Consider the following 17,601-nt stretch of genomic DNA (forward strand, 5'->3'; position numbering starts at 1 on the left):
GTGACAGCATCTCCTCCCATCAGTTGCAGCCTACAGAGGACAGCCATTACTTGAGTTGTCGATGATGCTGGTACTCACCCCCTCACCAGCAAGTTCCTTATTCCTTTAGAAACTGGAGTGTCCTCCAGGTGCTCCTGAGAGACACGGTCAGCTAGTGGGCATTCTGGTCTGATGTAGTAGACCCATCCTAGCAGGTCGCTTCTCTGAGCCTTGTGGCCTCTTCCCTCACAGTTTGGCACGGCAGTTCTGATGGCTCTACTTTGTTTAATATGGTCCATTACCTTGGTCAAGCTTCCAAGAGCTGTCTCAGCAGCATATTAGAACCATCACTCAGGCTCTTTCCAGGGTCATAAATCCTGTGTTTGGATTATCCAGCCTTATATTCTGCCTCTCTTAAACCAGCTGCCTGGATGCACTCCCAGTAATTTAAGGGAGGAAAAAAGAAGAGGGAGGCCTTTCTGGAAGAGCCTTGGGAAGAAATGTTTGGGAGTTATTTATTTATGACGTCGAGACGTGATGTCTTCCTCTAGCTTTATTGCTGTATGTTCATTCAGTGAATATTTTTTCTATATGGCAGGCACCGAGCTGTTTTTAGTATGCACATGAGAAGCAGGGTGGCAAGGTGGAAGAAGTTCTCAGTTTGAAAACGGGCTCTTCCATTAACCAGCTGCCTGACGGTGGGCAAGTCCCAAAATGGCAAATAGAATTCATCTCGCCTGCCAATTCCTCTAGGTTGGCAGTGACTTCCTGGGGCCCTGCTTTAGGGCTCAGTGGGAAAGAGCACCTGGGGCATGCCTGAGGATGCAGAGAGAGAAGCAGAGGTACAAACAGCCATGCTGACTCTGAGCTGTCCAACCATTCTGAGCCTTTGTGTCTTCACTTGAGGAGGGGAAAAATGGGAAGTGGTTACGTTAAAGGCCCCAAATCTAATATCTTGGATAGCTTCGACAGTCTGCAATCCTGTGTCCTGTGCTCTCACCCCAGGTCCCTCAGGACAAAGTCCTCTGCTGAAAGCCCTCAGTGGGAATTACTCAGCCCCCCTGATTGTCACCAGCTCAAGCAACTCTGTGTACCTGCGCTGGTCGTCTGACCACGCCTACAATCGGAAGGGTTTTAAGATTCGGTATTCAGGTGAGTAAAGCATAAGAACTCACGAGGAGGACCACACCTCTGAGACCTCTAAGTTTCTCACCCAAATAAGCCACGAGCGATGTCCCTATCAATGGCGGGGCTCCTCCACTGGGACGGGGCGCCCTCTCCTCCTCTCAGTCTCTCTCACTGACAGCTGCACAAGTGTCCTTGACATTTTCCTACCTCCTCTTTGTCTCCTCCTTTCCCTACTTGAAGCTCTTCCCTCTCTCCTGCCCATACTGACAGCCTGTGTCTTTTGAATAAGTTTATTATGTATGACCTGATAATGCCCAAATGTGATCCTATCGCCAACACTGTTGAAATATTAATAAAAGTCCCTTGAAACTGAAAAACTCTAAGACATGGAACTCTGCCTGGGAAATGTTAGACGGACAGCAAAGGACGGGCTATATTCTAAGTCCAGGAGCCTCCCTTCTGCTCTGCAAACCGTGTCTCACAGGCAGAGTCAGAGCAAAGGCCAGACCACCCAGACAACTGACAGGGGCAACAATCCACAGGAGCACAAACATATCCCTGGACATGTAGTAAGATGAAGAAAATCGAATTTATCTGAACTCGCATTGTGGGGATTACTGTGTGTAGTTGGAAAGAAAACTTGATGAGCTGCTTGATGCCCATTTGAAGGGGAGCGGGTCCAGTGAACTGCTGGCTGGGCTCTGCAAGCTTAGAGGCGGAGATGAACTCCTTAAGATGGCGGGGGCGGGGGGGGGGCCTCGATGCACCACTTCCCCTTCAGTACTCTTTCCCCTGCTGCATGTGGCCTGCATTCCAAAGAAACGTTGGACAGATTTTTAAATATGGGGTCGAAGGGATGTCAAATTATAGCCTGCCTGAGTTACCACTTGTCTCAGACCATCTCCTCTCATGGGCCACCTGCTGGCAAGACCAGCCCGAACTTAGCAGACCATTTGAACAGTCTTAAAGAACCCTCAGGTATGGCTTCAGGGAAGAGCAAAGCAGATGAAGCTGAGGGGCGTCTAGGAGGAGGACGATCTTTACCATCTCGGAGTCCATTTCCTCTGCCATGTCAACCCTACCTTCCTTTCCCCCATGTACGCAAGAGAGAGGGTGGCTTCACGACCCCCAGGGTCAGTGATCAGCTCTGTCACTAGCTACCTGAATGATTATTAGACAAGTCACTTAACCTCTTCAAGCCTCAGTTTCCCCATGATGAAAAAGAAACCTTAAGGTACCTCTCAGAGAGATTTAGGCTGAGTTCCCAACAGCTGCTCACTCCAAAGGAAACACAGCCCTTAGTAGCATTTCACTGTTTTGTTGCTAAACTAGGAACCAAAAGCCACTAAGGAGTTGCTCTTTCCTTGATGTTCATAAAGGCTAATCACATGCTTAAGGGTAATGAGTCAGTTGTAATTACAATACATATGCCGCGTGGAAAGTGAATTAATTACATGGTGAAACAGTTAGTGCTTAATTAAAATATAGTAGACTCATGTAATTTGCACATGCATCTGTCACTGCAACTAAGTATATTCTATAACTGAGGTTCTTGTTCCTGACTGAGGCAGACACATAGATCCGACATACACAGGACACAGGTGGCAAAGCAGGAGCGGGGAAGCCCGTCTGGCTTGGAAGGGAGGTATTGCCAACACCAATTTCACCAGCAGAGGGATGCGAGCACCGAATACGAGGCCAGACGACCTCACCGTGGGGAGGATGGAGTGAGGGCCTGGTACCCGCATCCATCTTATCCCAGGCCTGCCTAGGAGACCCAGCCAGGGACTCAGAGCAAATTAAGGGGCGTGCTCTGCGTGTTCCTTTGGTCATCCCTCTTTCTCAGCCTCACAGAACGTTCCCTGAGGCTCTCTGACAGGAGTTTTTACTACGAGTTCTCTGAGGCTGGGTTTTTGTCTGTTTTCTGTAGTCTTAGAGCTTACAATAGCAGCTGGCACGTAATAGACACTCGATACCTATTTGTTGAATAAAGGAATGAAAAAAGTTGAAGCCATACACTGAGGGGGAGTTAGGACTGTGCATTCTGTGTCCTGGATTGCCACAGGCCCTCTCTGCCATCCCCCCTACACAACAGAAAGAAAGAGAAGGACCGCTGATTGGGCACTGAGTGCCCTGCACTGGGCTGGGGGCTTTACAAACACAACCCATTTAAATTGTCCAAAAACCTAGGAGGTGGGCATCACCGATCTGAATATACGGGTGAGGAAGGCAGCTGAAAGAGTGTCAGTGATTTCTCCCAAGTCACAGACCTGGAAAGGTCAGAAATGAGACTTGAGCACAGGCCTGAGAGCCCGAGTCCATGCCCCCGCAGTCACAGCCTCTGGAACCAACCCCATTGGGTTCCATTTTCTGCATCTTTTGCGGGGCTGACAGGATTCAAGAGCCTGAACTCAGCTGCACAACCAGTGCTGCCTCAAGGCCACAAAGGGGACCCAATACTTTGTGGTTTTTTCTTTTCTTTTCTTTGGCTTTGCTAAATTGATTGGCTGTGTTTCAATATCAACCACTCAGACCTTCCTAAACAGCAGTGGACCTGGCGGTGGCAAAGACAAAAAAAAATGGGGGGAGAAGGGAGGGGCGGGCGTGCATGAAAGACCATATCTGTCTTCCCACTTGTGTGTGGTCCCCTGAGCCTCATCTTGTTATTCAGCTCCCTACTGCAGCCTGCCCAGGGCTCCACTCCATGGCTTCCTTCTGGGCCAGACCAGCACCCAGCCCGGAGGCTCCATCCACTTTGGCTGCAACGCGGGCTACCGCTTGGTGGGACACAGCATGGCCATTTGTACCCGGCACCCCCAGGGCTACTTCCTGTGGAGCGAGGCCATTCCTCTCTGTCAAGGTGAGAAGCAGGTGGGAAGGGGGGTGACAGGTGGTTTGGATCCTACTCACATCTTGGGCTTGTCCTAGGACCCATCACTTCCAAATATGGGTTACCCCATTGATAATTAATTCATTCTTTCAGCAAACATATATTGAGGATCCATAATATCTCAAGCCCTGGGGATGTTCATATGCATGAAACACAGTCTCAGTGTTTTCAGAGCAATGAGGGAGCCGGATATGTAACCACATATCGGGCAAAATGATAGAGGAGGGAGGCGCTGTATCAGGAGTATAAACAGTGTTGTGGGAGCCCAGAGGTAAGAAGGGACCTGTCTCCTGGACAGCTAGGGAGGGCTCCCGGAAGAGGGCATGCCTGGGCTCCGGCTGGTAGAGCAAGGAGGGTTTGAGACCAGGCATTGGCAAGGAAAGCATTCTAGGCAGCAGCTAGAGCGTTTGCAAAAGCACAGGCTGCAGAGATCACAAGATATGCAAAGCAATTGGGGCTGGCTGAAGTGCAGGTCGGAGGAGGGGAGGGGCAGAGAGAACGGGGTGGAAGAGAGACCGATCCAGCCATGATGTGTACCACACAATTTGCATGCCTTGCCTTTGATAATTTATGGGATTTTTTTCCCTTAAAGTAATATACATTCAGACTAGAAATCTGAAAAAAAAAAACTACAGATGATGCAAAAGAAAACATTGAAAATGACCTATAATCCCGTCAACTGAGATCACCACTTAACATTTCAGCACATTTCCTGTGGTCTTTTATATATTTACAAAAATGTACATCAATGTGCAAAGCTCTTCATATTTTGTTAACATCTATCACGCAATCAAAGACACGTCCTCGTCATTATTTTCAATGATTGCATAGCATTATGGAAAAACTGTCCTTTATTCAAGTATCATCCTACTGTGGGTCATTTGGATTTATCTATTTTTTGCTCCTGTCAACAATGCTGCCATTAAAATCCTTAATTCCATCTTTATCAATATCCACATTTATTTCCTTAAGATTGAATCCCAAGAAATGAGATTATTGAGTCATATCCATACAAAATCTACAGCTTTTGGTACTTCTTGCTCCCCAGAGAGGTTTGTCTTCACTTACACTTCCACCAGCAGCGTGTGAAAATTGCCTTTTCTCCCACATTCTCAACATTATGTACTACGTTAAAAAAAGAAAAGAAAAACCTTACCAATTTTACAGACAAAAAAAGGAAATCACATTGATGTGTGATGTTCTTGTTCTTTGTTTCCCAGCATGATGACGTACTTTTCCAGGACATCTGTCACCTCTGACCCTCACAACCTTCTCGCCTGTGCCTGAGCTTTCTCAAAGATAGAAGCAATGTGTCATTGACATTCTATTTGATGCCTTCAGCAAAGGTCTCAGAGAACTGACTGTCCACGAATGACAAATGCCATTTGGCTTTCGTCTCCATATCTCTAACTGGATCAACACAGACAAAGTCTTGTTTCCCGATCTCCAATTGGAATCTACCATGCTCTCATCTCTGTTATCTTTTGTCACTTTCCAAAATTAGGCCCCCCTGTGCTCCATCCACTCATCCCCATGCTGCTCTGTGCTGCTTCTCCCCCTCCCCACCGCAGGCTTCCCTCCGCAGGCCTCCCTCTCAGCCATTCCTTCTGTGCTCTCCGGAATCCTGGTTCCATGGCCAACAAGCACACACCCTTGGTCACTACCCAGAAGGCTCTCTTCGCTTCCTCCGTCCATGGTGACTGTGGCTCTCCTCTGAGAACACAGATGCTGTGGCCCTTTCAAGTGAAGGGTGTTAATCCCCCTTTTCCCGCGTAACCCTGGACCAGGAAAGGCCTGGCATTCTTCCCGTTCCCTGTTGCTGCTTCCAAACCTTGTCTTCTCCACCAACAAATATGTCACCTTACAGATTCTACGCCACCTAATGCTTTCTCTCCCATTCCCGCAGCCCATTCTCTCCCTCATATTCTCTCCCTCAGAGATCTCCTTCCACAGTGAGTTTCAAATACTTTGTGACTCTGTCCCCTCCTCTCCCGCCCATAGGAAGTGTCCCTCTTCCCTCTGGGTTTGGGGGACTGTGTTTTGGCATGGAGCTCACGAGACAGGCTTTTAGTCTCTCATGCTGGGAAGTTGTCTTCTGTCCTCTTAGTTACCCAGGCCTGGGGCAGGGAGAAGTGGCTGCTGCCCACTTGCTTCACCTGCTCCCTCCGGATTGACCACCCTTCAAAAATGTCAGAGGGGATCCAAATATTTCTTCCCAAAGGGTTCGAGAAAGCAGGGAAGTTAGTTGATCAGATATGACAATTGGGCTAACCTAGTGCCACTGAAGGAGCTTACAGTCTTGTGGATTAGGCTTTAAAGAGCCTCATGTTCAAATACTCCCTTATTTCCTCTGTCTTCCAGACCCCCCTTCTATTTTTTTCTTCTCCCCAAAGCCCCCCAGTACATAGTTGTATATTCTAGTTGTGGGTCCTTCTGGTTGTGGTGTGTGGGACGCCGCCTCAGCATGGCCTGATGAGCGGTGCCACGTCCACACCCAGGATCCGAACCAGCAAAACCCTGGGCCACCAAAGTGGAGTGCGCGAACTTAACCATTCAGCCACAGTGTATCTAAGAATGGTTCTCCTAACATCCCTTTGGCTCCCTTTCAATCTAGACTTGTGTCTCTCTTCAGCCCTGGGAAATTTTCCTCTACGATCACTCCATCCCCTCGCTTTCTCTGTCCTTTCTTTCTGGAGCCCCGACTCATTGATATTGGACCTCCTTAATTGATCCTCTGTGTTTTCAGTCTTCTGTAATCATTTTCAGTCTCTGTCTTTTTGGTCTATATTCTGAGAAATTCCCTTTATCTCCCACCCTTCTACTGAATGCTTCTTTTGATAATCATATTTTTAACTTAAAAGAGCCATGCCTTGTTCTTTTTTTGTTGTTGTGCTTTTTTCTAAGCACTCTGTTCTCATTTTATGAAAGTAATACATAATATGTACGTAATATGTCACCTTGACTTTCTCAAAATACTACTAACCAGAAGTTTAAAGGTTATGTACCTTCTTTTTCTTGTGTTAGCTCTGTTTCCTAAAGGAGACTTTTTTTTTATATTTTTAATCTTATCTTTGTTTACCTCTTTCATGCTACTAGTTTTCTTCCTATGTATAATGATCCTTACTTGTTCCCATTTTGCACTAAATGCTAGGTTAATTTTCTATGTAGCAGATACAGGTTACCTTTGTTGTAATGTACACAGATATCTTTGTCCACTAGGTCTCTCCCATGAATAAGAAGTTGAGTATGTGGCAGAGATGAGCGGGCAGAGGGGCAGGCTTTAGGCTCAGAGCCCTTAAATTCTAGAATTAAAAGAGCTTTACTCTGGGGTGCCAGCTCACACCTCAGCAGCCCTAATTCTCTCCAGGGAGTTCCTTTTTCTTAAGTGGGAAAGGAAATCCTCTGTATTTTGTCTGGAGAATAGATACCCGACTCTCTCCACTGCTTTTCTGAGAGCATAAGAACTGGTCTTAGCTTATAGCTGCCTCCCATATATTTTGGGCTGCAGCTTCTCAGCTCCATTTAATCCATCAACACACTTCTGTCTGCATTCCGTCTTCCAAAATTCCTTTAAATCTCGTCTGCTGGTGATCCTCCCACTTTCTTTTTTGTTATGAAGCTTTTCCTTTTTATTAGTCTTTACTACAATTTTGTTAAGGCCTCAGGGGAAAAGAAAGATAAAAATATGTTCTCAGTACATCGTCTTGAAGCAGACATGCTAATGACTCTGTTTTCCCCTCGCTAGCTCTTTCCTGCGGGCTTCCTGAGGCCCCCAAGAGCGGAATGGTGTTTGGCAAAGAGTACACGGTGGGGACCAAGGCTGTGTACAGCTGCAGTGAAGGCTACCACCTCGAGGCAGGCGCCGAGGCCACAGCAGAGTGTTTGGAGACAGGCCTATGGAGCAACCGCAATGTCCCCCCACAGTGTGTCCGTGAGTCCATGGGCAGTGGGGGCGGGTGTGAGGAGGGGCTGGGTGAGCAGCTGAAAAGGTTCCTGAGAAAAACCCAGTGCAGCAGGCCCCCTCCTCCACATGTGCACTCTGCACAGCTCAGTCAATTGTGGTCAACTGCAGTCTTAAATGGAAAATTCCGTAAATAAACAATTCATAAATTTTAAATTGCATGACTTTTGAATTGCAGGGTGAAATCTTGCACCACCCCACTCCATCCCACCGAGCCGTGAATCATCCCTTTGTTCAGGGGGTCCACACTGTATGTGCTGCCTGCCCGGTAGTCACCTAGTAACCATCTGGGTTATCAGGTCAACTTGTCGCTGTATTGCAGTGCTTATGCTCAGGTGGCTGTTATTTTACTGAATAATGACCCCAAAGCGCAAGAGTAGTGATGCTGGCAATTCGGATATGCCGAAGAGAAGCAGCGCTTTCTTTAAGTGAAAAGGTGGAAAGTTCTCAACTTAATAAGAAATAAAACCGTATCCTGAGGTTGCTAAGATCTATGATAACTTTTTTACAGTATTTTATCATAATTGTTCTATTTTATTAGTAGATATTGTTTTTAATCTCTTACCATGCCTAATTGTAAATTAAACTTTATCATAGGTATGGATGGGGAGGAAAAAACTTAGTATAAGTAGGGTTCAGTACTATCCGCGGTTTCAAGCATCCACTGGGGGTGTTAGAATGCATCTGCCATGGATCACAGTAGTCCCTACTATGATGAGCAAAAAACATATACATGGAAATTGGGGATTTGAACATATACATGGAAATTGGAGCCGAGACAGGTAGGTAGTGTCATCTACCAACTTGGGCTCCCATTGGAATTTCTCTCAGAGCACTGATAGACCATTGTACCCAGAGATGTTTCCATAACCCATCATAGAACTTAGGAATGACCTAGTCCACTTCCTTTTAAATGGAAAACCAATCAGAAAGTTTGCATGAATGTCCTTTGATCAAAAAACTGGAAAATGACAGACATGCAGCTCAACTGTAAGGCCAAAGTCACAAACTGGCAGCCTAGTGGGCTACATTCCATCCAAAGATATCAGGTTTTGTGTTTTTCTTTTGTTTTGGTTTGGTTTTTTGGCCTATGCTGTGCTTTATAAAAAATTTTTGTGTACTGCCCAACTTTTTAAAATTGGAAAATTTTTACATAAAAATCCATATTTCTAGCTTCCCTTGAAAAATGAAGATCTAACTAAGTAGAACTTACAGTATTGCAGCCAACAATCAGCATTGACTGAGTCCCACCTCCCTTTTTGTTTGTTTGTTTGTTTGTTTGTTTTTGGCACTCTGCCTGCCCCAGGTTGCCACATTCCCCACCCAGCCCACTTCATTCATCTACCAAACCTGCCTGGAGACTGCTGATTTTTTGGATTCCTGATTGCAGCATTACAATCTCCCTGTCCCCAGCTCTGGACTGTTGCCAGTGTCTTCCGTAATTAACTAATTAGTCCTCCTCGCTGCTCCTTGTCTCCCCAGCCGTGACCTGTCCTGATGTCAGCAGCATCAGCGTGGAACACGGCCGATGGAGGCTGATCTTTGAGACACAGTACCAGTTCCAGGCGCAGCTGATGCTCATCTGCGACCCTGGCTACTACTACACAGGCCAAAGGGTCATCCGCTGTCAGGCCAATGGCAAATGGAGCCTCGGGAACTCTATGCCCACCTGCCAAAGTAAGCCCAGGAGTGGAGGGTGGGCAAGTTTGGCGCGGTGCCTGCTACCTGAACTGTCTTGTACATGGGGAGGGGGAGAAGAGGAAGGCCGCCAGGATTACAGCGTGCCTCTTTATGAACACACACCTAGAATCAGGAGCTGGGCAGATGCCTACTCCTTTAAGGAAGTACTTCCATCATCTTGTCATCTTATTAAAAAGATGCCTTTGTCCAGGTGAGTATCTACTAATTCACATATTCAACATTCACACCAGAAATTGTAGAGGTATGGAGATAAAAGGTTGTGGTTCCTGCCCACAAGGAGCTTATAGTCTACTGGAGAGGCAGACAAATAAGGAAGCAATGACAATGGGGTGTGACAGGACCTGTAATGGGAGAACGTACAGGAGGAGTGGGTATGGCACAAGGGGCAGGCCAGCTCAGTGTGCCTGCCTCTCCTTCTCCATCGTGAATTGTTTTCCTTTGCTTCTTTAAGATAGTTTCGAAGGTCAGGGTCCCTAGGAAGCACCTCTGAGACAGAGGTTTATTAGGCGGTGCTCTTGGGCTCACCGCCTGTGAAAAGGAAGGGAAGGAAAGGAAGCAGGACTGGGAAGATGGAGAAGTTGAGCTCTGATGCAGTATCTGTGAGGCCTCAGCTGACCCCACGTGGAGCTCTAAAGCTGGCTCTTCAGAATTGTCACAAGCTGGGGCAAGAGGCCTTTATACCTACACAGTGAACAAATGTTGGGTGCAGGCTTCCCCAGAAAGACAGCTTAAGTGGGAGGACTCTTCATCCAAGACAAACTGAAGAGGGCACAAAGCTGAGGGGTTTTTGCCAACCACTGGGCAAATAGGTCCTTTGGTCCTAAAGGAGGATTTGAGTGGCTCACCACAGCATCCACTACAATATGGATATACTCATGATGATTTACTTAATTAATAAGGATGTGATGGAGGAAGGAAGTGTCTATGAAGCGGTAGAAAGAGAAAACTTGTCAATGAGCAGTGGGAAGTTTGAGACTGGGTAAGAGGAAGAGTATCTTCGCATCATCTATTGTCCAACACGCTATTGTCTTTACGAATCCAAGTGCAGACTCCACAGTGGAATGTAACCACGTACGGGGCAGAGCAGAAGTCATGAGCATGTAACAGCTTCCTTACAACGAAGGTGCTCACATTTCAATACAGCCTTGGCCATTAGTCCTCACCTTGTATGCCAGCCAGTGGCCATCTGCAGTGCTCTGTTGAGAAGGAGTATGAGGCTGCTGCTGTGCTCAGCAGAAAGGACAAGGAAATTGATTTGCAGTGTCTGCCCTGGACACCAAGCATCATACCACAGAATCACCATCTCTCTAGTCTGGTGGTTCCTAACCAGGGTGCACATCCGAACCACCTGAGTTCTTTTAAACGCACATGCCTGGGCCATACTTCCAGAGACTGTGAGTCATGGGTCCAGAGTGCAGAGTGAACATTTTAAAAGCTTCTCAGGTGCTTCTGGCAACATCTCCAGTTGAGAATCACTGCTCCAGTGTAATATCACAACAGTTGTGTCACCACCCATATTCTGGTCATGAATCCCAATAGAGTAAGATTAAACAGATCTTATTTTTGTCATTATTCTTGCAAATCAGAAGCAGCACATGTCCCTTCTCTTGGGGCTGGCTTCCTGAGCATTTTGTGATCTTTTTAGTCATCTCCTGTGGAGAGCTCCCCATCCCACCCAATGGGCACCGCATTGGCACATTGTCTGTCTACGGGGCAACGGCCATCTTCTCCTGCAATTCCGGATACACGCTGGTGGGCTCCAGGGTTCGGGAGTGCATGGCCAATGGACTCTGGAGTGGCTCTGAAGTCCGCTGCCTTGGTAAGTGACCTCCCCAGACCTATCCTGCCCATTTTTCCCTCTTCAGCATAAGTTAGATCTTTCCAAAATTCGATCCTAATCTTTGAACAACAGCATATTATCTACTGTCATAAAACGCTTAATCCAAACATCAGCTACTGGGCATCTGCCATAACTAAAACCCGGACCTAGCTTCTCTTGGGACACCCAAAAGAATGAGAAGAACTTCAAGTCCACTGAGACAAACCTTTGAGGGGTTCTCATTCTGATCAAAAAGACAACCCCTTCTTATTAGCCCTTGTGTGATGGGTGAAGCCCCGGTCTTCACCTTTGGGGAAACTTGCAAAGGCACATTCCTGTAATATATCTAAAATACCTTTTATATTATCTAGTAACAAATTTTACATGTATATGTATTTACCTTATATATAAATATATCTTTTTTCATTTGCTTATTGTATATTTATATGTATAATAAGCTATGGCAAAAGCATAAAAAATAGCCTGATTTACAAAGGACAAAATTATCATTTCCTCCATGGCTAATCCATTTCCTGCCTAAACCTTAGATTCAAAATGTCTCTCTTCTCTCACTCCTTTCTTGACACCTCAAGACCAAAGGAGGGTCCCAGCCGCACAGACTTAACAGTGTAGATTGGATGCTCTGTTCCACAGTGAATAGTACGGCCCTCCCACTGTCTCAGACCTCTGTTAGAGACAGTCATGAGTCACTTCCACACAGAGCCAAAGGATAGCTAGTGGAAATGCCAGGAATACACTCTACCCAAACCCCATTTAGTAAAAATGACTCAACTAGGTTTGCATTGTCTGTGTTCGTTGCCCCTCAAGAAGAAGGAAGGATGAATTTAGCCAAACCACCTGTTTTCACATGGTTGTTTTCAACACAGCCAGACTTTAATTGCCTTAATGTAGACCGCAGTGCCCTCCATGCAGTAGGTGCTCAGTAAATCCTGGTTGATGAGGAAAGGAGAGGGACCATCGCAGAAGCAGGGAGGTAACAGTGATCATTTCTCTCTGTGTACAACACAGAAACTAAAGCTCAGAGAGGGATGGCCGTTTGGGATGCAACCTTGGGATTAGGGGTTGCCAAGTCTTCAACACCATTCTATCATGTCTAGGATTCCTGAAGTCACTCTTAGATGGCTACTCTCAGGGGGAGATGGGAAAACAATGGATCATTGGGTACTTAATCCTTTTCCCCACCATCCCTGTCTTCCCTCACCCTGACCAAGCCCCACCTCACTTTCTACAAGCTTCTGTTTGATTTACACTCTTTCCCCATCCCTCACCAAAGCCGGACACTGCGGGACTCCTGAGCCGATCGTCAATGGACACATCAATGGAGAGAACTACAACTACCGGGGCAGCGTGGTGTACCAGTGCAACGCCGGCTTCCGCCTGATCGGCATGTCTGTGCGCATCTGCCAGCAGGATCATCACTGGTCGGGCAAGACCCCTTTCTGTGTGCGTAAGTATGTTATCCACTCTCCCTAGTCACGGGCTCAGATTCAACATGGACTTTCCCCCATGTTGTCTTGGCTAGGTTAGCTAGAGATTTTTATATGTTTTGTTAATTTTTTTCAAAAGATGCAATCATTGCATCTATTATTTTCAGTTTGCTGCATCATTAATTACTATTTTCCCCTTTATTATTTCCTTTCTTGTGATTTCTTTTGGTTAACATTTTTGTTCATTTTCCAGCTTTTGATTTGGAAATTTAATTCATTTATCTTCAATCTTCCATTTTTATCGATTGTTACGTATATAAGTGTTTAAGGCTATGAAATTTCTTCTGATCACTGCTCTAATTGCATCCCATAGGTTATAATAATTAATGTCTTAGTATTTATTAGAAGTTGTGTAATTTTTGGTATTAATTTACCCTTTGACCTAGAAGTTTTTTAGTAGAAGAGTGTGCTTGTTTTTTTAACTTCCAGGTGGAAGGGCCTTTTTAACTTTTATTTTGTTATTCATGTCTAACTTTATTGCACTGTATGTAATATTTCTGCTTCATGGAATTTACAGATGCTTTCTTTGTGGCCTAATATTTGATCAACTGTTACGAATGTTCCATGTGCTTTTGAGAAGAAAGTGTATTAGGTGCAAAGTTCTATATATAATCGTAAGATGTCCCTTTTGTATGCTTACTTATTTTTTTGTTCACTTGACCTGTTTTGTTCTGAGGGGTGTGTTTTAAAGTTTTCTATTGTTAGTTTACTTCTGTTTTGCCTTGCATTTCATAGCGCTCCTGCTACATATAAGTAGTTGCTGTGTTATTTGGTACATGCATATTTATAACTATGATATCTACATTGCAAATTGTGGTTTTAGCCTTTAAAAGCGTCTTCTTTGTGACTTTTAATATTTTCTAGCTTGAACTGCACTCTACCTGATATTAGGCTTGCAGCTCCTGTTTTCCTCCTTATTCCATGTGCCTGTTGTACCTCTAACAGTCCATTCATTTTAGCCTTTGAGTCACTTCAATTAGGTGAGTCTCTTGTATACATCACAGAATTGGGCCTTGCCTTTTGAGCCAATTTGAAAATCTTTTAATAGGTTAGTTAACCTCATTCACATTTATTGTTATGACCTACATGTTTGGTCTTAATTCTGTCTTGTTTTCTGTAATTATTATGTGTAAACTATCATACACGTAATATATCTTTATTTCTTTCTCTGTGTGGTGTATTTTCTTTGCTTTTTTTTGCTTCACTTTTCTTTTCATTTCTTTTGGTTTTTAGAAAAGTTTATATACTTTTATGCCCCTCTCCTGTAGTCAATGCACTGAAATACCAGGATCCTTTTTCAATATGTTCACATTTAAGACGGACTTTCTCAGATCACCAGTCCTCTCCTCCTCTCTTCTCTTTCCCATGCAGTCTTTCTCTCCACAAAGGCTTGCAACAGAAGCATGAGAAGTAGTTCTGCCTGATTTACTGTTTATTTTTCTACTTACGCATAATTTAAAGTTTGTAGCATTCTCTGCCTATTCATTATGCTGCGGGCCTGGGCTTTCTATGGTTTTATTTGTTCTTCATGTTAATCTGCATGTTTTGGATTTAGATGACATCGTTATTCTCAGATGCCTGGAAGTCATTTGGAAAATTCTTCATTTTTTAAAGTTCCATAAAGCAAGACTTGATGTAAACGGCAGGGACTTTCGTTCTTAATTTTTGTAAGGCAGTTTTTTGTTTCTAACTCTTCTTCTTCATTTGGCTTTTGATAGATGAGATGGAGCAATAAAATAGTGAGACTTACTCAATAAGCACTGCATGAAAATTAGTCAATAGCTTCACTGTTAGGTTTGCAGAAAGCGAGATCCATCTACATTCAGTCAGTCTTCCAGATGTGTCTAAACAAAACAGATTTGGTTTTATCCAGAAGACGCAAATTCAAATGCCTTCAAGAAATTGGCACAGAACGTGTGTGAAGAGATTTGGGTTATAAATAACAGGGAATGTTGGAGTCTGAAACTAAATGGAGAATGTCTGGCCGGCTTAAAGACACTTAATTTTAGACCTGGTCTATACTGAAAGGAAGTAAATTAGTTAGACACTTGGACCCTGGACCTAGATTGCCTGGGTTCAAATCCCAGAGGCGCCACCATATATCATCTGGCTATATGACTTTAGATGACGTAGTTTACCTCGCTGGGTCTGTTTCCTCATCTATTCAAAGCAGATACCTCGAAGACTGTTGTGAGGCTTAAATAAATTAATGCATGTACAATGGCCAGAACAGTGCTTGGTGGAGATTTTAAGCAGATGTTGCTGTTGTTGTGATGACAAGGATGGTGGTGTGGAGGCGGTGGTGCCGCCATCCTGTGACATCACAGAATCCAGGCTCTCTTGTAGCAAGTCCCATTCTCTCCTGGAGCACAGAGACCTGGGGAGTATACGGAGGAGGAAGGCAGGAGTAAAAGAAGAAACATTTATAAGTGATTGCTCTGTGGTAGGCGTTGTGTTAGTGTCACCACATAGACATTCAAGGTTTCCAATATGACCCACTTTCAAAACTTTCCAACATGGGGCCGGCTCTGTGGCCGAGTGGTTAAGTTCGCGTGCTCCGCTGCCTCGGCCCAGGGTTCGGATCCTGGGCGGGGACATGGCACGGCTCGTCAGGCCACGTTGAGGTGGTGTCCCACATCCCACAACTAGAAGGACATGCAACTAAGATATACAACTGTGTACAGGGGGATTTTGGGAGATAAAGCAGAAAAGAAAAGAAAAAAAAAAGATTGCCAACAGTTGTTAGCCCAGGTGACAATCTTTAAGGAAAAAAAAACTTTCCAACAATCCTTCTACATTTCCTCAGTTAGCTCTCTTGCCTGTTCCCACACAGCTGTTTCATAATCTCACCTCTTTTCTGAAGACTCATGCTCCACACTCAGATAGCCTCTTAGAAACAGTGCCCCTTGAACAAGGCTCCTGACTCCTCTGAAACCTTCCTGTGAGGAAACAATGGCACCTACCTCACCGGATTGTGAGGATTAGTGAAATAATGCATACAAACCCCAAGAAGTATTAGCTGATTGTACAATCTCGCTTTCTCTTTTGCAGAGATGGTTGAAGCCCTCAGACAGTAACTCCTTCACTTCCTGCTTCCCCACCCACCCTTCTGTCCTTGTCTGCGTTCGCCTTGTCTCCCCCAGGTCCCAGGCTGTGCCCTCCACTGAGTGTCGGCATCTCCTTTCTCCTGCCTCCTTAGTGAGCTCAGTCTATTTTAACTCTCTCTTCTCTACTGCTGACCTTCCCTCTCTAGTAACTTCCCTCACCCTATAAGACCATATTCAAACATTTCTTTAGCACCTACTATGTGCCAGGCACTGTGTTGGGTGTTGTGGATAAAGATGAATTAAAAGTGTCGTGGTCTCTGCCCTCAGGAAATTTGGTTGTAGTGGTCCAGGTGCTCAAGCCCCAGTTAGGGCTCGAGCCTCATCAGGACCCTGTTTTCCTTCCTAGCAATGTGTTCTCCGTCTCCCTTTTGCAGCCTGTATTGGTCAGGGTTCTCCAGAGAAACAGGCCTATCTGGGGTGTGTGACACGCCCTGAGGCTCTGCCTGTGGCTCCTGTGGCACTCCCGCCTCCTGTCGAGCTGTTTTCTACTTTGCTCAGTTTCCTTTGCAGGCGATCTGCCCTTCAAAAGCTGGAATTTACTCCTCAGCACTCTTCTCTTGCTTTATACGAGTGGTTTTTAACCTTTTGGGAGGGGGTCATGACCCTTTGTGAACCTGGTGAGAGCGATGGATCCTCCCAAAATTGATTACATATACGCAATATTTGGCATGTCATTTCTGTGGGTTCACAGACTGCATGAAGTTTATATCCACCCTCCACCACCTCACTGACCAGGCAAAGTCCTGCTCACCCTTGAGAGCCAGCTCGGGGATATGCCACTCCCTCTGGGAAGCCCTCCTTAACCCACTGTCTCCCCAGGGGAGGGTAGATGCCCCTCTGGCTGGCCTCTATCTCAGCACCAGCCCACTGTGTTGTAACGGTCCCTGCTCTCCTACTAGACTGTGAGGTGAGCCCCCTGAGACCAGGGAACTTACCATACCGTATGCCTTGTATGTCATCAGCACATAGCAGAGTGCCTAGCACACAGAAGGCGCTTAGTGAATATTTAACAAAAAGTAATATATGAATCTATTTTCAAAGTAACCTTCTTCATACATGTTGAAATCCTTGCTTTACAGAGGTAGAAACTGAGGCTCAGAGTGAATTGTCCAGAGTAAGGATAGGGCAGAGCTGAGCTTTAAATCCTGGTCTGCTGGCCTCCATAGCCCGTTCTCATCCCAGTGCGTCAGGCTGTCTTGAACCCCTTTAGTCCATTAACAGCACGTCTCCGCTCTGCCCAGCTTTCTCCACTAGAGTCAGGGATGCTACTATTGAGATTTATAAAAGAGAACTGATCAGAAAGTTACCACAGCTGGCCAGCAAAAACTGGGTCCTGCCTGCTCTTGTTCCCCCACCCCAATCCACACTATTTGGGTTTGGGGTGGGTCCCAATGGATCCAAGTGTTGGATAAGAGAGCGTCCCTCATGGTTCCTCATCTTCTCACAACAAAAATCCAGAGCCCAGGGAGAGGACTGTCAAAAGCATCAAGTGGGAGCTCAATGCAAAG

The 17,601-nt window shown here is 45.5% G+C and overlaps 1 protein-coding gene across 1 annotated transcript in view; it reads left to right on the forward strand.

The window, feature by feature from the left end:
- The window catches only part of CSMD2 (CUB and Sushi multiple domains 2), a 588,433-nt gene that overhangs the window by 518,898 nt on the left and 51,934 nt on the right, over positions 1-17,601 (forward strand). The window contains exons 48-53 of the mRNA XM_070510384.1: positions 985-1,131; positions 3,779-3,967; positions 7,743-7,928; positions 9,441-9,635; positions 11,305-11,478; positions 12,773-12,946. Of these exons, the coding sequence (XP_070366485.1) occupies positions 985-1,131; positions 3,779-3,967; positions 7,743-7,928; positions 9,441-9,635; positions 11,305-11,478; positions 12,773-12,946 (1,065 nt within the window). The remainder of the gene's footprint in view (positions 1-984; positions 1,132-3,778; positions 3,968-7,742; positions 7,929-9,440; positions 9,636-11,304; positions 11,479-12,772; positions 12,947-17,601) is intronic.

The sequence above is a fragment of the Equus asinus genome, chromosome 5 (genome assembly GCF_041296235.1).
Source record: "Equus asinus isolate D_3611 breed Donkey chromosome 5, EquAss-T2T_v2, whole genome shotgun sequence".
NCBI lineage: Eukaryota > Metazoa > Chordata > Mammalia > Perissodactyla > Equidae > Equus > Equus asinus.